Source organism: Mesoplodon mirus (assembly GCF_964341445.2).
Source record: "Mesoplodon mirus genome assembly, chromosome: 7".
Taxonomy (NCBI): Eukaryota; Metazoa; Chordata; class Mammalia; order Artiodactyla; family Ziphiidae; genus Mesoplodon; species Mesoplodon mirus.
In genome coordinates this window covers 71,476,025-71,499,358 of record NC_138983.1, presented here as the reverse complement: position 1 = coordinate 71,499,358, position 23,334 = coordinate 71,476,025, and the positions used below count along the sequence as shown (strand labels likewise).

The window sequence follows — 23,334 nt, the reverse complement described above, 5'->3', positions numbered from 1 at the left end:
CTTTCCCAAAGAGGGAGAGAGGCTCTCAAAAGGAAGCTCAGTTGCCCTTAGTGATAAAATTTGGCCCAGAGATCTTCCTATGAAAGGTAGAAAACAACAACAGTCAGAATATTGTGTGAGTAAACCAACCTTTGCATAGTGAACATATTCACGAAAAGTAACAAGCAATCACAATTTTCTAAAGTTCTCTAAGCAAAAGAACTCCATGAAGACATCTGTAAAGCAAACCACTATTATGTTATATGATGGGAAACAGATCCTTAACTGCTGCACCTTGCAAAACAAGATGCCTGTGTACGAATTCTGTTGCTGGTGCTGCTATGGTGGCATCTGTCTGTTCCAGGTCACTGTGCCCCGCTGCAGTCCCACATTCTAATATGTGTTGACTGCCCACTGTGTACAGGATCTCTGGGCCTCTGGATGGACACTGTGGGGGACACAAAGATGCCACAACAGGCTAATGGGAGCTGAAGACTCATCCCACATCACTAGAATCAAAGTTGGAACATGGACAGACAGGGCGACACTGGCTGCTTTCTGAAAACTGGGCAAGGAGGCTCAGTTGGCCCGAGAGGATAAAGTCTGACCACATGTCTGAGAGATAAATGGGTAGGCATCCCTCTGTCAGGAAGCGGGGCTTCCTTTCATGCAGAGGCAGTAACGGCAGAGTAGCTAAGAGAACCAGCTTTGGCTTCTATGATATTGTGATAGATTAAGAAATACGTATTTAGCCTTCATCCCCAGGTCCTCCCACAGAGCTTCTAAAATCCTTGGAATTTCCTGAGTTATAGGGCTGAGAGGAGAGCCTGGTCTTTTGTTTTTCCTGAGTTTATGCTAATGAGATGACTCCTGATGGGGGCTTCAGGATGGGGGCTGGTTGCCAGAGGAACCAACCGTACGTAATTAGAGGATTGGAACTTTCAGCCCCAGTGCCCTCACCCCCTGACCTCCAGGGAGAGGAGAGGCGCTGGAAATTGAGTTAATCACCAATGGTCAATGATCTAATCAATCTTGCCTATGTAATGGATCTTCCGTTTAAAAACCTAAAGTAAGGGGTTCAAGGAGATTCAGAGTTTGTGGACGCAGCGAGGTACCGGGAGGGTGGCATGCCCAGAGAGGGCGTGAAGCTCCATGCCCCTTTCCACACACCTTGCCATATGTATCTCTTCCATTTGGTTGTTGTATTCTTTATAGTAAACTGGTAATAGTAAGTAAACACTTCTTCTAAGTTCTGTGAGCCATTCTAGCAAACCCCGAGGAGCGGGGAGTGGGAACCTATGATTTATAGATGGTGAGTCAGAAGTACAGGAGGTCTGGCCCTCAACCAAGACGGCGGAGTAGAAGGATGTGCTCTCGCTCCCTCTTGCGAGAACACCAGAATCACAACTACCTGCTGGACAATCATCGACAGGAAGACACTGGAACTCACCAAAAAAGATACCCACATCCAAAGACAAAGGAGAAGCCACAATGAGATGGTAGGAGGGGCGCAATCACAGTAAAATCAAATCCCATAACTGCTGGGTGGGTGACTCACAGACTGGAGAACACTTATACCACAGAAGTCCACCCACTGGAGGAAAGGTTCTGAGCCCCACGTCAGGCTTCCCAACCTGAGGGTCCAGCAACAGGAGGAGGAATTCCTAGAGAATCAGACTTTGAAGGCTAGTGGGATTTGATTGCAGGACTTCGACAGGACTGGGGGAAACAGAGACTCCACTCTTGGAGGGCACACACAAAGTAGTGTGCACGTTGGGACCCTGGGGAAGGAGCAGTGACCCCAGGGGAGACTGAACCAGACCTACCTGCTAGTGTTGGAGGGTCTCCTGCAGAGGCCGGGGGTGGCTGTGGCTCACCGTAGGGACAAGGACACTGACAGCAGAAGTTCCGGGAAGTACTCCTTGGCGTGAGCCCTCCCAGAGTCCACCATTAGCCCCACCAAACAGCCCAGGTAGGCTCCAGTGTTGGGTTGCCTCAGGCCAAACAACCAACAGGAAGGGAACCCAGCCCCACCCATGAGCAGTCAAGCGGATTAAAGTGTTTTGGGGGGGGGTTTTTTGTTTAAAAAAAATTTTTTTTGGCTGCATTAGGTCTTTGTTGCTGCACACAGGCTTTATTTAGTTGTGTCGAGCAGAGACTACTCTTCGTTGCGGCGCATGGGCTTCTCATTGTGGTGGCTTTCCTTGTTGAGGAGCTCCAGCTCCAGGCACGTGGGCTTCAGTAGTTGTGGCACACGGGCTCCAGAGCACAGGCTCAGCAGTTGTGGTGCATGGGGCCAGCTGCTCCGCGGCAGGTGGGATTCTCCTGGACCAGGGCTCGAACCCATGTCCCCTGCATTGGCAGGCAGATTCCTAACCACTGCACCACCAGGGAAGCTCTACGGATTAAAGTTTTACTGAGCTCTGCACACTAGAGAAACACCCAGCACCACCCACCTCTAGTCCCTCCCATCAGGAAACTTGCACAAGCCTCTTAGATAGCCACATCCACCAGAGGGCAGAGAGCAGAAGCAAGAAGAACTACAATCCTGCAGCCTGTGGAAAAAAACCACATTCACAGAAAGATAGGCAAGATGAAAAGGCAGAGGTCTATGTACCAGATGAAGGAACAAGATAAAACCCCAGAAAAACAACTAAATGAAGTGGAGACAGGCAACCTCCCAGAAAAAGAATTCAGAATAATGATAGTGAAGATGATCCAGGACCTCGGAAAAAGAATGGAGGCAAAGATCGAGAAGATGCAAGAAATGTTTAAAAAAGACCTAGAAGAATTAAAGAACAAACAAACAGAGATGAACAATACAATAACTGAAATGAAAACTACAGTAGAAGGAATCAATAGCAGAATAACAGAGGCAGAAGAACAGATAAGTGACCTGGAAGGCAGAATGGTGGAATTCACTGCTGTGGAACAGAATAAAGAAAAATAATGAACAGAAATGAAGACAGGGCTTCCCTGGTGGTGCAGTGGTTGAGAGTCCGCCTGCTGATGTAGGGGACACGGGTTCGTGCCCCGGTCCAGGAAGATCCCACATGCCGCGGAGCGGCTGGGCCCATGAGCCATGGCCGCTGAGTCTGCGCGTCCGGAGCCTGTGCTCTGCCACGGGAGAGGCCACAACAATGAGAGGCACACATACTGCAAAAAAAAAAAAAAAAGAAAAGAGAAAGAAATAAAGACAGCCTAAGAGACCTCTGGGACAACATTAAATGCAACAACATTCGCATTATAGGGGTCCCAGAAGGAGAAGAGAGAGAGAGAAAGGACCAGAGAAAATATTTGAAGAGATTATAGTAGAAAACGTCCCTAACATGGGAAAGGAAACAGCCAACCAAGTCCAGGAAGCGCAGCGAGTCCCATACAGGATAAAACCAAGGAGAAACACGCCGAGACACATAGTAATTAAATTGGCAAAAATTAAAGATAAAGAAAAATTATTGAAAGCAGCAAGGGAAAAACAACAAATAACATACAAGGGAACTACCATAAGGTTAACAGATGATTTCTCAGCAGAAACTCTACAAGCCAAAAAGGAGTGGCATGATATACTTAAAGAGATGAAAGGGAAGAACCTACAACCAAGATTACTCTACCCGGCAAGGGACTCATTCAGTTTCGATGGAGAAATCAAAAGCTTTACAGACAAGCAAAAGCTAAGAGAATTCAGCACCACCAAACCAGTTCTACAACAAATGCTAAAGGAACTTCTCTAAGTGGGAAACACAAGAGAAGAAAAGCACCTACAAAAACAAACCCAAAACAATTAAGAAAATGATCACAGGAACATACATATCGATAATTACCTTAAACATGAATGGATTAAATGCTCCAACCAAAAGACACAGGCTTGCTGAATGGATACAAAAACAAAACCCATATATATGCTGTCTACAAGAGACCCACTTCAGACCTAGGGAAGCATACAGACTGAAAGTGATGGGATGGAAAAGGATATTCCATGCAAATGCAAATCAAAGAAAGCTGGAGTAGCAATACTCATATCAGATAAAATAGACTTTAAAATAAAGAATGTTACAAGAGACAAGGAAGGACACTACGTAATGATCAAGGGATCAATCCAATAAGAAGATATAACAATTATAAATATATATGCACCCAACATAGGAGCACCTCAATACATAAGGCAACTGCTAACAGCTCTAAAAGAGGAAATCGACAGTAACGCAATAATAGTGGGGGACGTTAACACATCACTTACACCAATGGACAGATCATCCAAAATGAAAATAAATAAGGAAACAGAAACTTTAAATGACACAATAGACCAGATAGATTTAACTGATATTTATAGGACATTCCATCTGAAAACAGCAGATTACACTTTCTTCTCAAGTGTGCATGGAACATTCTCCAGGATAGATCACATCTTGGGTCACAAATCAAGCCTCAGTAAATTTAAGAAAATTGAAATCATATCAAGCACCTTTTCTGACCACAACAGTATGAGATTAGAAATGAATTACAGGGGAAAAAATGTAAAAAACACACACACATGGAGGCTAAACAATATGTTACTAAATGACCAAGAGATCACTGAAGAAATCAAAGAGGAAATCAAAAAATACCTAGAGACAAATGACAATGAAAACACGACAATCCAAAACCTATGGGATGCAGCAAAAGCATTTCTAAGAGTGAAGTTTATAGCTATACAAGCCTACCTCAAGAAACAAGAAAAATCTCAAATAAAAAATCTAACCTTACACCTGAAGGAACTAGAGAAAGAAGAACAAACAAAACCCAAAGTTAGCAGAAGGAAAGAAATCATCAAGATCAGAGCAGAAATAAATGAAATAGAAACAAAGAAAACAATAGCAAAGATCAATAAAACTAAAAGCTGGTTCTTTGAGAAGATAAACAAAATTGATAAACCATTAGCCAGACTCATCAAGAAAAAGGAGAGGACTCAAATCAATAAAATTAGAAATGAAAAAGGAGAAGTTACAACAGACACTGCAGAAATACAAAGCATCCTAAGAGACTACTACAAGCAACTCTATGCCAATAAAATGGACAACATGGAAGAAATGGACAAATTCCTAGAAAGGTATAACCTTCCAAGACTGAACCAGGAAGAAATAGAAAATATGAACAGACCAATCACAAGTAACGAAATTGAAACGGTGATTAAAAATCTTCCAACAAACAAAACTCCAAGACCAGATGGCTTCACAGGTGAATTCTATCAAACATTTGGAGAAGAGCTAACACCCATCCTTCTCAAACTCTTCCAAAATATTGAGGAGGAAGGAACACCCCCAAACTCATTCTATGAGTCCACCATCACCCTGATACCAAAACCAGACAAAGATACTACAAAAAAAGAAAATTACAGACCAATATCACTGATGAATATAGATGCAAAACTCCTTAGCAAAATACTAGCAAACAGAATCTAACAACACATTAAAAGGATCATACACCATGATCTGTGAGATTTATCCCAAGGATGCAAGGATTCTTCAATATATGCAAATCAATCAATGTGATACACCATATTAACAAATTGAAGAATAAAAACCATATGATCATCTCAATAGATGCAGAAAAAGCTTTGACAAAATTCAACACCCATTTATGATAAAAACTCTCCAGAAAGTGGGCATAGAGGGTACCTACCTCCACATAATAAAGGCCATATATGACAAACCCACAGCAAACATCATTCTCAATGGTGAAAAACTGAACGCATTTCCTCTAAGGTCAGGAACAAGATAAGGATGTCCACTCTCACCACTATTATTCAAAATAGTTTTGGAAGTCATAGCCATGGCAATCAGAGAAGAAAAAGAAATAAAAGGAATACAAATTGGAAAAGAAGAAGTAAAACTGTCACTGTTTGCAGATGACATGATACTATACACAGAGAATCCTAAAGATGCCACCAGAAAACTACCAGAGCTAATCAATGAATTTGATAAAGTTACAGGATACGAAATTAATACACAGAAATCTTTTGCATTCCCATACACTAGTCATGAAAAATCTGAAAGAGAAATTAAGGAAACAGTCCCATTTACCATTGCAACAAAAAGAATAAAACACCTTGAAATAAACCTACCTAGGGAGACAAAAGACCTGAATGCAGAAAACTATAAGATACTGATGAAAGAAATTAAAGATGATACCAACAGATGGAGAGATATACCATGTTCTTGGATTGGCAGAATCAATATTGTGAAAATGACTATACTACCCAAAGCAAACTACACATTCAATGCAATCCCTATCAAATTACCAATTGCATTTTTTTACGGAACTAGAACAAAAAATCTTAAAATTTGTATGGAGACACAAAAGACCCTAAATAGCCAAAGCAGTCTTGAGGGAAAAAAACGGAGCCAGAGGAATCAGACTCCCTGACTTCAGACTATACTACAAAGCTACAGTAATCAAGACAATATGGTACTGGCACAAAAACAGAAACAGATAAATGGAACAAGATAGAAAGCCCAGGGCTTCCCTGGTGGCGCAGTGGTTGAGGGTCCGCCTGCCGACGCAGGGGACACGGGTTCGTGCCCCGGTTCAGGAAGATCCCACATGCCGCGGAGCGGCTGGGCCCGTGAGCCATGGCCGCTGAGCCTGTGCGTCCGGAGCCTGTGCTCCGCAATGGGAGAGGCCACAACAGTGAGAGGCCCGCATACTGCAAAAAAAAAAAAAAAAAAAAAGATAGAAAGCCCAGAGATAAATCCACGCACCTATGGTCAACTAATCTAAGACAAAGGAGGCAAGGATATACAATGGAGAAAAGACAGTCTCTTCCATAAGTGGTGCTGGGAAAACTGGACAGCTACATGTAAAAGAATGAAATTAGAACACTCCCTAACACCACACACAAAAATAAACTCAAAATGGATTCGAATCCTAAATATAAGACCAGACACTATAATACTCATAGAGGAAAACACAGGAAGAACAATCTTTGACATAAATCACAGCAAGATCTTTTTTGATCCACCTCCTAGACTAATGGAAATAAAAACAAAAATAAACAAATGGGACCTAATGAAACTTCAAAGCTTTTGCACAGCAAAGGAAACCATAAACAAGATGAAAAGACAATGCTCAGAATGGGAGAAAATATTTGCAAAAGAATCAACGGACAAAGGATTAATCTCCAAAATATATAAACAGCTCATGCAGCTCAGGATTAAAGAAACAAACAACCCAATCCAAAACTGGGCAGAAGACCTAAATAGACATTTCTCCAAAGAAGACATACAGATGGCCAAGAAGCACATGAAAAGCTGCTCAACATCACTAATTATTAGAGAAATGCAAATCAAAACTACAATGAGGTACCACCTCACACCAGTTAGAATGGGTGTCATCAGAAAATCTACAAACAACAGATGCTGGAGAAGGTGTGGAGAAAAGGGAACCCTCTTGCACTGTTGTTGGGAATGTAAATTGATACAGCCACTATGGAAAACAGTATGGAGGTTCCTTAAAAAACTAAAAATAAAATTACCATACGATCCAGCAATCCCACTACTGGGCATATACCCAGAGGAAACCATAATTCAAAAAGACACATGCACCCCAATGTTCATTGCAGCACTATTTACAATAGCCAGGTCATGGAAGCAACCTAAATGCCCATCGACAGACGAATGGATAAAGAAGATGTGGTACATGTATACAATGGAATATTACTCAGCCATAAAAAGGAACAAAATTGGGTCATTTTTTGAGACATGGATGGATCTAGAGACTGTCATACAGAGTGAAGTAAGTCAGAAAGAGAAAAACAAATGTTGTATGTTAACGCATATATGTGGAACCTAGAAAAATGGTACAGATGAACCAGTTTGCAGGACAGAAGTTGAGACACAGATGTAGAGAACAAATGTATGGATACCAAGGGGGGAAAGCAGTGGGGGGGGTGGGATGGTGGTGTGCTGAATTGGGTGATTGGGATTGACATGTATACACTGATGTGTATAAAATTGATGACTAATAAGAATCTGCTGTATAAAAAAATAAATAAAATTCAAAAGTTTTGAAAATAAATTTAAAAATTAAAAAAAAAAAAAAGAAGTACAGGAGGTCTGGACTTACAATTAGCATCTGAACCAGGGGCAGGCTTGTGGGACTGAGCCCTTAACTTGAGGGATCTGACACTCACTCCAGGTAGATAGCATCAGAAATGAATTGAATTGAGTTGTAGGACACCCAGCTCATGTCAAAGAACTGGTCTTTGTGGAAAAACACACACCACACACACACATTTTGTATCAGAAGTGTTCTGTAAAAATCAAAGCAGTAGAGCTCCAGACATACCTGGATTTGAATTTCAATTTCATCATGTTTTAGGCTAGGGAACCTTGGGGGAAGCTGCTCAACCTAAGTCCTCTCATGTGTAAAATGTGGATAATATCCACAATCAGATTTTTGTGAAGATTATAGAATGGTGTCTGGTATACAGAACATGCTCAAACATTAATAATTGTCAAATGAATGAATGAATCAATAATAGCTAATACTTAACATAGCACTTAATATGTGCAAGGCACTTTTCTGAGTATTATTTTAACTTGTTTAATGTTCAAAACAACTCTAGAAGAGAGATATTATTATTATCCCCATTTATAGATGAGGGAACTGAGGCACAGAGAAGATAACTAATTGGCTGAAGGTCAAACATCAAAGGAAGTGGCAGATTTCAATTTTAAACCCAGGTCTGACTACTGATCCCATGTTCTACCCACTGTGATGCTTTGTACAGAACTTGGCACATGGTGAGTGTTCAGTAATCAGTCGATATTATTATTGTTGCTGTCATATTGCTAATGACGTACAGGGAGTGTTTCTAAACTGAGGTCTGTGTACCCCTGGTGGTATATGTTATTTTAAGTAGTACATCAATAAACTTTAAAAACTTCATACCTATGATTTCATTTTAATGAGTATTAGAAAGAAAAATAAGTAGCACATCAAACCTGGGATTTCACTGATACTATCCTTTGATAAGGCTAATTTTGTTTAAGTGAGTCAATTTAAAAACAGATATGGAGTATTAATAATATGGCAGAAGTCAGGGCAGTGGTATATTAATGTCTATAATGGCATCTGATGAAAAAGGGCATAGGGTTTGGAGTCATGCAGAGCTGGCTTCAAGACCCAGGGCTACTGCTTCCAGCTGTTGGAACCATGGGAAAGTTACGAACTTCTCTGAGCCTGAAGTGGGGACAACAGCGTTACCTAAGATGACAAAGTACTAAAATCCCTGCACCACTGGACCTCAGCAAGCGCCAGTCCATCTCCACCCTCCAGGCAACCCCCACCCTAGGCATCTGCATTGCCCTCACTCATGTCTTTCCCCATCACCTCTACCTCATCCTCCTTAATCTAGCTGAGATCTAGGATCTCTGGGCACCATTCTGGGGGCCCAGGGATTCTCCTCACAACTTCACTCCAGCAGTGAACTTCACTCCCTCTGCCTCCTCAGTTGTGTTGATAATAAAATTTGGAGACTCCACAGGAATCCAAGTAGGAAGATGCTCCAGGGACACTGGCAGAAATTAGATTTTTTTCAATTACCATAGGCCAAGGGCTTCATGTTGTTCTAGTAATGCAAACTGCTTATTTGCTGTTTCCTTCTTCAGTCCTAGCCGGGGCCCTGCCAGTGATTGATGGCCATAAGAGAAGAGAGCGCACGCATCCAGGGCTCCTGTTTCCAAGTACCCTTGATTTCAATCGGCAGAGCGAGTTGGCTCCCTGGGCTTGATGCAGCGGCCTCTAGATGATGGAAGGCAGCCAGGGACGAAGATGCTTTACAGCTGGGAACTTTGCCCGGCCTTCCAACCAGAAGATCCCCTCCTAAAGCTACCCACATGCCAAATACTAGCAAAAGGCCAGACCAAGGAGTCAAAGAACTTCATACAAGTCCAGCAGGAGCTGAGGCCCAAGGAAAGACAGGACTTGCCCAGTCAAAGCTGTCACGCCAGGTGATGAACTGGGATTGTAACTCAAGTCCTCTTGATAGTGTGACATTTCCTCACTCTTCTATAGACAAGAGATGTCAGTCCCAAAGTAAACCCACTAACACCTCAATAACAAAGTGCAGTTTCTCATGGCCTAATATGAGCTCAGAGACTGGTAAAGGAAAGTTCAGTTTTGATCAGTACCAATGCAATATACCAGGTGCTGTGCTAAGTACTTTACATACATTATTTCTTTTAATATAACCCTACAAGGTAGAAACTATTAGTATCCACATTTTATAGATGAGGAAGTGAAACTCAGACACATTAAAAAACTTCTTCCAAGATCAAAAGACCCAATACAGAGCTTCCCTGGTGGCACAGTGTTTGAGAGTCCGCCTGCCGATGCAGGGGACACAGGTTCGTGCCCCGGTCCGGGAAGATCCCACACGCCGCGGAGCGGCTGGGCCCGTGAGCCATGGCCGCTGAGCCTGCGCGTCCGGAGCCTGTGCTCCGCAACAGAAGAGGCCACAACAGTGAGAGGCCCGCGTACCGCAAAAAAACCCCAAAAAACCCAATACATTCCGAGGCACAGATTGAAACCCAAATTGTTCAGATTGCTGAAGTTCTTCCCACCTTACCATTTGGCTTCCTGCTTTCCATTGTTTTGTTTTTAACAAATTTTTATTTATTTATTTATGGCTATGTTGGGTCTTCGTTGCTGCATGCGGGCTTTCTCTAGCTGCGGCAAGCGGGGGCTACTCTTCGTTGTGGTACACAGGCTTCTCATTGTGGTGGCTTCTCTTGTTGTGGAGCACAGGCTCTAGGTGCACAGGCTTCAGTAGTTGTGGCACGTAGGCTCCGCAGTTGTGGCTCGCGGGCTCTAGAGCACAGGCTCAGTAGTTGTGGCACGTGGGCTCAGCAGTTGTGGCTCGCGGGCTCTAGAGGGCAGGCTCAGAAGTTGTGGTGCACGGGCTCAGCTGCTCCAGCATGTGGGATCCTCCTGGACCAGGGATCGAACCTGTGTCCCCAGCATTGGCAGGTGGGTTCCCAACCACTGCACCACCGGGGAAGCCCCTGTTTTCCATTGGTGAAAGCCCCATCTTCCCTGGTATATTTCATTTATCAATCAGTGGAACCTAAGTGGATATTTGTTTCAATATTCATTTAACACCTGGTTGCTCCACTGGACTGTGAGCTTTACAAAGGCAGGGACAATCCAGTGACAAAGACAGACATTCAACAGATGATTCCATCACTCCCCTGACCATCCAACCCAAAGAGTGCCTCCTCCTCTCTAGTCTCCTCTTTCCATCAAATTCTATCTAAGAACATAGAGATGTCAGTCATTGCCTGCCTACACATGCCTCCTCCTGGGATAATCTACTCTCAAAGGCTGCCATGTACCATGTGACCCACCCCCACTGGAGCCATAGCTGACAGGCCCAGGAACAGACCCACAACTCATGAGTGGTCAATCTAGTGGCTGATCTAACTCTCTGGACTTGCTTCTAAGCTGGACAAGATGAGATGAGCCAATCGGAGCATCGCACGACTTTGAACTAAGCAACACAAAGGGAAGTTCTCAGTGGACAGTAATATTGAAAGAGCTAAGTTGTGATGGCAGGTGGAGGTGATGAGGGTCAGCCTTGAAGTTAAAAGGGAAGAGAAAGAAACTATGAATAGCAGCAGAGGACGAGTGCTGGGAAGAAGAGAAAGGAAGAGATGCACTGAGAGAAGCAGAGAAGGGACACAATAGCCAAGGAGGAACAAATGGCCGGGACCTGGAGTTGCCTTATTTCCTGCCCTTCCTGAAGCCTGGTTCTTGACATTTCTCTGGGTTCCTAAGCGCATGTGTCCTTTCCATTAACAAACAACAAACTTCATTTTTTCCTAAGGGAACTTAAGTGAAACTCTTTGCAATTAAAAAAAAAAAAATTTCCTCCAACCCATTCCTGCAAAGCCCTGATTTTGGTGCTGATGGAGGCGGTCACAGGTTTTAATCCATCATGAAAGTAATTCTCAAACCTCAGTGTAGGTTAGAATCACTGGAAGGCACATTTAAAATGCATCTTGCTAGTTGAAATCAAGATGTTGACTCCTGTCCTTCAAGTCCCACTGTGAACCCCCCAGAGGTTCAAGGGAGCGTGGATACAGGAAATGGACAAGGCTGTGAGTACCCTTGTCTGTACTTACTCAGCTTAGCCAAGGGAGAAATCCCCACATACACCCAAGTGTATTTCTCAACCTTCCTCTCTGACACACACAATTACACAGCTCTGGCTCATTCCCCAAATGACCTCCAGTTCCCACATCAGACACCACCCTGATCTGGCTCCATTAGCCACCGTCCCAATCCCAACCCTCGCCTCTGCTTCCTAAAGTGAACTGGGAATGCAGATGCAAGACTTCAGATGCTCCCTCTTCCCAGAAGAGGCTGCATTATAAAAACACCCACTCCTGCTCTGCCAACCGCATCTCCTTGCATTTCTCTCCCCAACCCCCGCCCCGTCCCTCTCTTTCTAATTATCCCAAAGAGAAGGAAGATTAAAAATTAATGCCCTGAGGATAGGAGTCAGAGATGTCATTATTTTGATTCAAACCGCAGGCATGGAGGAATCTGATCTAAGCTTTAGGAGCAAAGTAACCTAGGACAAGATTTGGAAAACCTTGATTAATTGGAACTTAGCTCTAGGTAACCAGATTTTTTTCTCCCAGTGCTGCAGTTTTAGGGGATGCCACAGAGTGTAATAAATGAAATTCAGAAAACATATTCACGCAAAAAATGCAACTTGTGGTGGGGGAGTGTTGGAATCACACAAAAGGTTTAGCCTCATCTGTACATACCGGAGTCCTGTAAATTGTCAATTAATGTGCAGAACGATGAGGTCAAGGAAGTTCCTACAGGATTGCTAAACAAAGGAAGACTTGGTTGTTTTCATTGACTCTACTTCTGAAGCAGAAAAGCGGACTTTCTTTGAGGGAGACATGCAGTAACAAAAGTTTAAACTAGAAGTAATTTTCTATGACCTCAGTTAACCAGAAATGGAAACTCAAATGAGCAGCAGGCACCCATCTCCCTTTCCACCCCCCTCCTCCCCATTTTATTCCCAAAATATGCCACTTAGGGAATTTTGCCAACCAAGGAAAGGGAAACATATAAGAATTATAATAGATATCATTTAATACTTAATTGTGAGCTAACTACTGCATTAAATACTTCAAGTGCATTGTATCTCATAATCCTCACCAAAGGTTTTATTATTATCATCCTAATTTTTAAGATGAAGCAACAGAGGCTAGAAAGGATAAATTATCCAATGTAATAAGGTCCCAAAGTTAGGTTCTTAACAAATACCAAACAGCCTAGGTGACATTGCCACTCTCTCCCTCCAGTTTAAGACCACACTTTATATAGTTTAAGGAAGGAATTAATGATGAAACAATACAGACCAACGGAAAAAATTAAAGTCTAAAGAGATCAGGTAAGTAAAAGGCTTTAACAAATATGCCAGCCCTACATAGGAAGCCAGCTGGAAGGTTGGCACTGCTTACTACTTCTTATTAAATCTCAGCCCTCCTTTGTGCTGAGGACACAGTAATTTGGTTCCTGGAAGCCAGCTGGGACAGAGCTGGAACTTATTGCAAAGCTATCCTCATACAATTTATGTGTATCTTTCAAATAAATGGGAAGAGGCCACCTCTGAGGTGCCTGAATTACTGTTCAACTTCTAGCACCTTTAGGGCCAAAAATAATTAACTTTTCCAGTATCTTTAAAGTAGGGTCCCAAAAATGTTATCTTCTTCCCCATTGAAAATTAAGCTAAAATAACACAACATCAGCATTTATTTCTGCTGATTGAGGAAGGCAGTTTTATTCCCTGGAAAGTGACCCTAAACTAGAGGATAAAGACTAGGGATCTTCACCTCCATCTAGTTATGAACAAGTTGTGTGATGTTGGGCCGGTCACTTGGCTTCTCCATGCCTCACTTACCTCATCCACCAAATGGAGACAGTCAACTACTCTGTTATGACCAGTGCAAGAGATCACGGTGCATCCGGGGTACATTAGCCTTGATCCAAAGTGCCACTGAACTATCAGACACCATTCTAGCAGGTATGGGAAGGGGAAGCTCTGAACCTTGGAGACCCCTGGGATTCTTGCCACCTGGAATAGGAGTCAACCATATCCAGTTGCTAGCCAGTTTCTGTTCCTCAGATTCTATTCCTTGTATCTGTGCTCATTTCTGCCTTCCCTTTGTCTTAGCCCTGGAATGGAAGCTTATCATGAATGCCTATGTGGCTACTGTGGCCTTCTAACTGGTCTCTTTGATTCCAGGCTCTGTCACCTGCACAGCTACCCTCACCCCTTCCTATCCACCCTGGCTTATTCCAGAAATCTTCCCAAGCACCACTTTCAGGGCATTCCCTAATTCTGACACCCCCAGTGGTTTCTCAATGCCTACAGGACAAAATCCCAACGTTCATATGGCTTGTCCAGTTTCTCCATTCTCTGTCCTCATCCTTTTCATTCATGGATTTTCTCACTCAACAAATATTTCCTAAAGACCTACCAGACATCAGGCAGTGTGTTGGATGCTGGGGAAGTGACCTAGTGTCTGCCTTCAGGGAGCTTACAGTCTGGGTTGTTGTAGGTAAAATGCCTTAAGTCAACTCCCTCTCTCCCCGTGTGCCAGTGTATCAGTCTGCTAGGGCCACCTTAGCAAAATACCGTGGACTAGGTGGCTTAAACAACAGAAAATTATTTTCTCACAGTTCTGGAGGCTTGAAGTCCAAAATCCAGGTGTCAGCAGGTATGATTTCTCCCGAGGCTTCTCTTTGTGGCTTGCAGATGGCGGCCTTCTCGCTATATCCTCACATGGCCTTTCCTCTGTGCACACATTCCTTCCTCTTCTCAGAAGGACACCAGTCATAGCAGATTAGGGCCCCACCCTTTTGTCCTCATTTAACCTGAATTATCTCCTTGAAGGGCCTATCTCCAAACACAGTCCCATTCTGAGGTATACTTCAGCATATGAATTTAGGGCAGGGGGACTGCGAGCTATTTATTTAATGCTCCCTCCAGTGTGCTCCTCACTCAGCCTCTTATAGGCAGAGCTCAAGTTCCTCCTCCTCCAGGGAAGCACTCTCTGCCCACTCTCCCACCCCTGCCAACCTCTCCAAGCCAGACACACACTTATTTAATGTCACTGTCACTGCTGGTTAAACTGACTCCTCCAAGGCAATGGAAGTGCCAAGAGACCGGGGACAGTATCTAAGCTCATCATTACGACCCCAGAGCCTCATGCTGTGGCTGGCTGGCATACAGTAGGGACTCAATAAATAAATGTGGGATGAATGGATGCATAAATGAGACTGATCTTGAGCTGTCTCACGTTCTCCGCACTGGAATGAAAGCAGGGCATTGCCCTGGCCCCTTTGCTAGCCGAGATCTCTCCCCCTATACCTGAACGGAAGCTCAAAACTTAACTGAATTGAGTTGCATCCGGCTACAGTCTTTTTCCAGCCTTCAGTGACACGTGAAATGTGCTGTGGTAGGCCCCCAGTGTACACCCCCTGAGAGTTTGGTTAACGCCCCCTCCAGGCAGGCCAGGCAGACAGGCAGGCCACCCAGGCAGGGAGGTGTCTGGAGGCTGATCAACTTGTAACTGCTGCCGCCTCCAGCTACAAAGGGGCGACCGCAGCACATGGGCCCAGGCCGAAGAGCAAGCATCTCAGCTCATCTGGAAAGAGCGCAGGGAGCTGGGACTGGAGGTGCATTTTTACCTGACATGTGAACATCCATTCGTCCAGAGCCCTGACCACACTGGCAGCATCTCAGAGCTCAGACCACTAGGAGGAGAATCCCTCTACAGCAGCTCAGCCTCACCATGGCCGGAGACTGACCCTGGGGAGGGTGGTGGCATGGAGCTCTGATTTCAGGAATAATATGGACATAGTTCCCAGATGAACAAACACCTGTAAGGTGTCACACAGGCAAACCCTGCTATGGAGTATGTATGCACGCACGTGTGTGTGTGTGTATGTGTATGTCCGTGTATATACAAGTACACAACTAAAAGGAAGTTAGAAGAAACTATTTTTAAAGTAAATTCCAGTTTAAAATTTTTAGAGATATAATCCTAATGGTAGGTGAAATTACAGTGAGGTGCTGGAGCCTGGCAGACAAAATACATTGTGGAAACTTGGAGAAATCCTTTCCTTTGCATCTGTAAAATGGGTTGGTAATACCTACATCAAGGGCTTGGGGGAGATCTAAATGAGATAAAATGAGGGCCTAGTACACTCTCTGCCACATAGCAGTTGTACAATATGTTAGTTACATTCCCTATCCTTAGCCTATTTCTTAATCCTTTCTGAAAGATTCACTAAATCTAAGTCATGTGTGCTTGGGATAAGTACCTTAAAATACACCTTGTTTTCCTTCTTTGCCTGAAAAGAAATAACAACTGCTCTGCTTCCACTGGTGCAAACCAAGCAAAAGAGCACTTCTGCTGTGAGAAGCATTAGAAGGTGTCATTACTTCAAGTCGCTCCATTCAAAGGGCTGCAAGTCCCCTCCAGCCACCGATGTACCAAAGCTTGCCAACATCTTAGATTCATCCCTCTCTGTCAGTCTAGGGACTAGTCTAGTCGCTAACCCAAATTCTTCTGCTCCTTCCTTCAAAATATCGCTTCAATAGGCTCCTTCTTTCTATTCCACTCACCAGACCCAATCTAGTCTCCCGAATCAAATGTATTCAATCACTGCAGGGAACTCCTAACCATCTCCTTGAATCCTATTTCTCCCTCTTCTCTCTCTAAGAGTGGACAACATATTAAACCAGTCCTTTTGGAAGATCAGATTCAGCTTCAGGACCACAGGGAAAAAGAAATCTCAAAGCAACAAGTAACGTTCATTCATTCAACCAATATTTACTGGCGCCTACTGTGTGCCAGGGGATGAAGAGATGGGCAAGACCAGTTCCTTCTTCAATGAGCCAACAAACTAGTACAGGGTGTGACATGTAGAAAAACATCTGGGCCATGAGGAGAATGCCGTGAACTGCTACACCGGCCGCATGTGAACAAGGTATTAGAAACAGGAGGAGGATGCATTCTTCAAGGAGGACGGATGAGGGGTCTCAAGGTGGACAGGCGGGCATGTGCAAAAGCAAAGGCTCAGAGGTGGGGAAAACGTGAGGGTTGTTCATGAAACAGAAATGAGAGTTTGGCAAGAGAATATTTGGATAAAAGAGAATGGGAGACTATAATCATCACAGCAATTCCCACTCACTGATTATTTACCATGTTCCAGGAACAGGGCTAAGCATCTTACAAGCTATGAATAAATACCACTGAGAAAACAGCTCAGGGAGGTTACAGAACTCTTCCAGGGGTGAAGCTGAGGTCTATGAGACTCCAATGAGATTTGAGCTTCTACATATTACACCCTAGAAGTTGGGCACAGCATAAAGTGCCAGAGGCTGGTGAGGGTAAGGTCATAGCAGGAAATCACTGAATAGGATGACAACACTCCAGGAAGACTCCAAGAAGAGTAATCTGGCCAGGAGTGGAGGATGGTCTAAAGGAGAAATGGAAACAAGAGAGCCAGCCAGGAGGCTATGCCACCATCCAAGCAAGAATTCCTGGACCTGAAATGAAGGTGATGGCAGTAAGACCAGAAAGAAGAGGCAGCTGCAGATACAATGTAGCACAGGAGCAAGTGGGACTGATGATAGGATGAAAAGGTAGAGGACTTGGCGGGTGGTGGAGAAGGGAAAATTATTCTGAGCTTCAACCACGTGATGGGGAAGTCAGGGATGCCAGTGATAAAAATGAAGGGGAGAGGATGACAGGGCAAGTATGATGATATCTTCCACTTTGTACGGCAGGATTTGGCAACCCAGAGCCGTTCGGCCAACCCGGGAAATTTTAATTATACAAAGCCCAAATTCACTCTCTCCAAAGTCATTTTAAAAAAACTGTCCCCAGGAAGTCTTTCATGCTGAGAAGATGACAGCCCGGAGAATATTCACACTAAGCCATCTTTGTCACCACTCAGTCATCAAGTATCTTAAAAACCCCAGAACAATTCTTATTTTATGTTCATCCTCTGTGGGAAAGCTCCGTCTGTGAAGGACAAACTTCTAAGGAGGAGTAGAGAAAAAAATCAATCAAAAAGTCATTCCCTTGACTGATCAATAGGTGTCTGTCAGGGAAACTTTACTCCTCCCATCTGTGCTAGTTAAGTGGGTTCTTACAGCACTAAACAATACTTACCTCACTGAATTTCTCTCCGTGGCAATTTGCAGCCCCATGCCTCTCTGGATTTTTCCTGATGTCAGCACAGAATTTGAATTTCCAAGTGCTAGGGATGCATGGGGAGCTACTGTCCATAAGTGGCACCAAGATAAGTCCCCCAAGGGGGAGTTCTGAATGGCAGCCCTCCCTGCTGTGGGGTGAGTGTGGGCACGTGCACATCTGAAGTCCACCATCTGATCTTCCCATGACCAGCTGCTGCTCATCACTGAGGTCTCCACTCAAAAGGCACTTCCCTAAGGGGGCATCCCTTATACCCAGCTACAACACACCCTCTTGGGGTCAAGAAATGGTCTATATCTTGATCTCTGTGGTGGCTGCACAGGTGTGATAGAGACAAAAGAAAATTTATCAAGCTGTATACTTAAGAAGCATGGACTTTACTGAATGTAAGTCACACCTCAATTAAAAGAAAATTTAAAAATAATTATAAGAATGAAGTTCACCCTTGCCACACCCATGACACTACCCAGACCTAGTTATTTTCTTTAGCACGTAGGCCATTGTCTGCAAATAGATGATGTAGCTGTCGAGAGAGGCACTGTCCAACACTGTAGCCATTTAAGCTTAAATTAATTTAAACTAAATGAGAACAAACTTTTTTCTTTGGCCACACCGTGCAGCATTCGGGGTCTTAGTTCTCCGACCAGGGATCGAACCCATGCCTGCTGTAGTGGAAGTGCAGAGTCCTAACCACTGGACCGCCAGGGAATTCCCAATTTAAACTAAATGAGGTCCTCAGTCATATTAGCCACATGTCAAGTGCTCCGTGGCCAGATATGACTAGTGGCTACTGACGTGTAAGGTTCATGAATGGAACATTTTCATCATTGCAGAAAGTTGGGTGGAAAGCGCTGGTCTAGAACATAAGCTTCAGAAAGAAAGCGATCATGTCTGTCTAGTTGATACCCAGCTCCAAGAATAGGACTTGGCACATGGAAGGTACTTCATAAATACTTGCTGGATAGATGAACAAAGGAATTTTGTAATACCAAAAAAAAAAAAAAAATCACAGAGCAAAAACCAAAACCTGGAAACATCCTAACTGTACCTACAAGGGATTAGTTAAATAAATTTTGGCACATTCTATAATGGAAATCTCTCTAGTCATTAAAAGGCATGAGGTAGGTGTGTATGTAATGACTCAGATATTCACACTATATTAAGTGGAAAAACAAGGTTCTTAAAAATATGTTCAATATGATTTCCTTTTATTAAGAAACACAAACCAAGAGTAGTCAGGAATGCTATATATCAAACTGTTAATAGCAGTCACTGCTGGATAAAACTAGAGAAAAGAGGAATTTACACTCTGAATTCTTCTGTAATGATTGAATGTGTAATGAGTGTGTATTCCTTGAGTATTTTTTTAAAGATTTAAAACAAAATCACATGTAGCCCTCTAAGAACAAAAGGAAAATAAGAAATACTACGTTGCAAATTGTCCCAAGAATATACAGAACATTTCTTAAATAATTACTGATCACCAAAGTCCTTACCAGCTTTACTTCAGTTAATCTTAACAGTATCCCTATAATTAAATACTATTGTCCTCTTGGAAAATGTAGAATCTAATAGTCAGAGAGTTTAAGTAGCTTTCTCAGAGTCACACAGCACAATTGGAATTTGAACCCAGCTCTCTGGTTCCACAGCTCATGGCACTCTTCACTGCAGAAAGCACAGGCAAATACCCTCAAAGAGCCAGATCCTAGAGGAGCCCTCAACAAGGCATTCTATCTGTACGAAAACCAAAAAAAGGGCCAAGTTACAGCAAGGTGCATGAAACCTACCAAACCTTAAAGAAAATGGCTTTGCTGCTCTGGACAGCAAGAAATATAGCAAAAGGAAGCTGGCCACTCTCTCTCTGCCTTGTCTCCGCAGCTACCCACAATTGTCCTTCCCTGGATAACACACACACACACACACACACACACACACACACACACACACACACGCTCACTGACAGCAATGCCACAAGGATCTGGTGCCAGTGAACGCGTGGTAACTTAAGCATGCTGACGGAGATTTCCCAGCTCCCCAATGGATGCCTTGATTGTGCCTTTGTTGGATTTTCAGCCAATCCCCCCTGAAGAGGGGTTTTCAGCTCACCCGAGATATCTGAGCCAAAACACTGGAGAGTCGCCTTTCAGCTCCGGGGACAAGACATTCCAGGCTGTGTGCCGGGAGGCTTGTTCAGCTTCACACTTGACACAAATGGGGTGTGTGTTTACCCACAAACACACACATGCACACACCAACAGAAGCTGCTGCCGCCAACAGAAGCTGTTGCAGTGGCGGTATTTCTACAAGAGTACCCAAAACTGTACTCGAGCAATATGGAACTATAATCACAATGCCTATCAGAAAAAGCAATCTAATTCCTCCTCAGCAAAGTTTCAACCACTGCCCGGAAAATTCAGTAGGAGATGAAATGTAATACTCTATTAAGCCTTATTTTGCCAGCACAAGTGAGAGCTCACTCAAGCATGGAGAGTCATTAAAACGGATCTTACATATATCATTATAAATTTAATAATCGCCATGACAGCTAGAGTTCAAGTTAAAATGAATGTCAGCTGAGCATGACCAATTGATGTTAACCCAGCTGCCGCGGAGCCTCACTTGGGGTTATATTCTACTTCCAGAGGCTCCATAGTACATGTGGACCCAACACAGCCAGAGCCAAGAACAGATGGGAAATGCAGATATCCATACCTAACCAAGGAGAGGCTGTCATAATTGCATATTATCTCGGTGTACCAGCCCAATTAAAATATTCTACAGTGTCAGAGGTCCCAAATGTTCCTCCACTAAAGTGTCTGGATATCAAACTTGGCTTACACTTAGTAAAACGCAGTCAATCCTAGGATCTGTTCACAACAATTACCGGTTTTCCCCCCATCTCTCAGAAAGCTCCTGTAGAAATAGGAGCAGACAGGTCTAGCAGGTTATACACTGGATAAATTAAAGACCACAAAACAAATTTCACTTATCCAGGTGCCTAAGATAGTGGGCATTCTTCCCACATTATGGTGAGTGCAGCTTAAAGAGTGGAAACTTTAGAAATAGAGTAATTAACTGTTTTTAAAATATGGCTTGTTTCCATTTATGTTTATTTTTTTGAAGGTCAGAGCAAAGCCCCATACTAAATCCTTTACACACACACACACACACACACACACAGCCGTTGAAAACTACAGGGAAGAGGTGTAAGTCTAGTTTTCACCTCCACAGGTATTTCACACCAGGAAGAGATGATCTTTGAGACTCATGAAGAGAAGGGATACTCCACTCCACATGGAGAGAATACCAGAAGTTTTTCAACCATCCACAACATTTCAAAGGAAACATAAAAATTATTTTCAGATTAACATAGACCCTGACTCTGCTTGAGCTGTATTTAACCCTGGCCACCCCTGGTCCTAGAAATTCCCCTGGGAATGAGGAAACACAGGAAAACCAGCCACTCAATGCTACACTCGACTGCATTTGGCTTTTGAAGACAAGTTGAACTTTAACTGCAAGACACAAGTCCTGGGTGACTGCAGCTTTCAGACCAATGACAGCAAATGACCTACACTCAACGGGCCTTTTTAAATGGCTTTGACATTCTCACAGATGCGGCCAAAGAGTGGAGTAGAATATGGTTTTGATCCATAAACACAAGAGCCAGCAGACCACATGGTGAATAACTCAAATGAAACCACCGCTGTCAAGAGTACCATTTCCAAAAGGTGCTAACAGTGTATAAATCCCAAAGGGGGGCTTCAGTACAAATAAGCTCATATTTGACTTATAGAACACCAACACTTTTTGTCAACTCCCTGAGCTAAGGCTTATAAATCTTTGCCTTTCTGATTTTTTTCCCCTTCTTTCTCTCTCCCCTTGCCCAACAAGTCAAGGCTTCAAGTCCAGCACTAGGACCTGGCAAATCAAGAGCCACCATCCCACCTCCTTAACCAGAGAAAGACAAACCAGCATAATCAATGACAACAACAACAATGCAGACGACCACCTGGGTGCTCTGAATCATGCTTAGCAATTCTGGCGCCATAAGCCAAGCAACAAAGTTCTCACTTACCCTCTTTTGATCTTCCAGTCCGTGGGTTACCAGTTTTCTCTTCTGCTGTTGGTTGGACTCAGAAGCCGATTCCATTTCCCAGGAATAAGATCCCCTCTCTCCTTCAGCGATGCTTCCAAATCCACAGAGGAATAAAAGAACCCAGGCAAAAGTGATGCATGCACGTGGCCTGACACGGCTCCTGCCAGCTGAGGAAATCCACACTACCTTTTCAAAGGTCTTCCCGACTTCTTAAAATCCACTCGGGAACCTCTTTCGCCATGGCTGCTTTAGCAATGAAGGCAGCTGCTGCCGGCATCATGAGAGCTGGGACTTGGGGTTTTATTTCAGTTCCAATGCTGGCTTCCTGAGAGCCCAGAGGACAGATTTGGGCAAAGACGAGTCCATATCCTGGGGCATGTGCCACATCACTGCCCCAGAAATCTTTCCCCTCACAGTCTCCTTGGCACTGATAATTTATATGTCAATAACAATGGAAATGGGCATTTAATCCACCGGGCTGATAGCATCCACATCCCTCTCCGGCAGCCCCTGACTCCCATAAATCACCACAAAGCTGCTCGCCAAGCCGCCCCTCACAGTTCCTGCGAGTGTTCATCACCGAGGTTGCTCCCTTCCTGGGCTGTCATCTTCCTCCTTGGAGGAAGACTCATACCTGAGGGGAAAATGTTCAATGGTCAGAATTGCCTTGTGTGGAGGAGGACAGGCTTGAGCTTCCTTGCCCACCATCTGGAGCCCAAACCCAGCAGCAGCCATTGATCTTCCTCCAAGCCTCGCCATGTTTGGAGCGCATTCCTGGACAAGCACGCGGGGGCCGCACAGGTTCCCCACTCCCACTGGGAAGAGACACACAGGGGACCCTGTTCTTCAAATATGCACACCGGAGACAGAAATGAATTTCTCTCTCGAACCCACGTGGGGTGCATTGTCATCAAAGAATAAGGCACCCAGGTATGATAAGACAGGGAAGCAATGGTCTCTGAAGCA

The 23,334-nt window shown here is 43.9% G+C and overlaps 1 protein-coding gene across 1 annotated transcript in view; it reads right to left on the bottom strand.

The window, feature by feature from the left end:
- The window catches only part of NAV2 (neuron navigator 2), a 768,613-nt gene extending 745,694 nt beyond the window's left edge, over positions 1-22,919 (bottom strand). The window contains exon 1 of the mRNA XM_082628907.1: positions 22,348-22,919. Within this exon, the coding sequence (XP_082485033.1) occupies positions 22,348-22,422 (75 nt within the window). The 5' untranslated portion in view covers positions 22,423-22,919. The remainder of the gene's footprint in view (positions 1-22,347) is intronic.
- Positions 22,920-23,334: the final 415 nt, after the last annotated feature.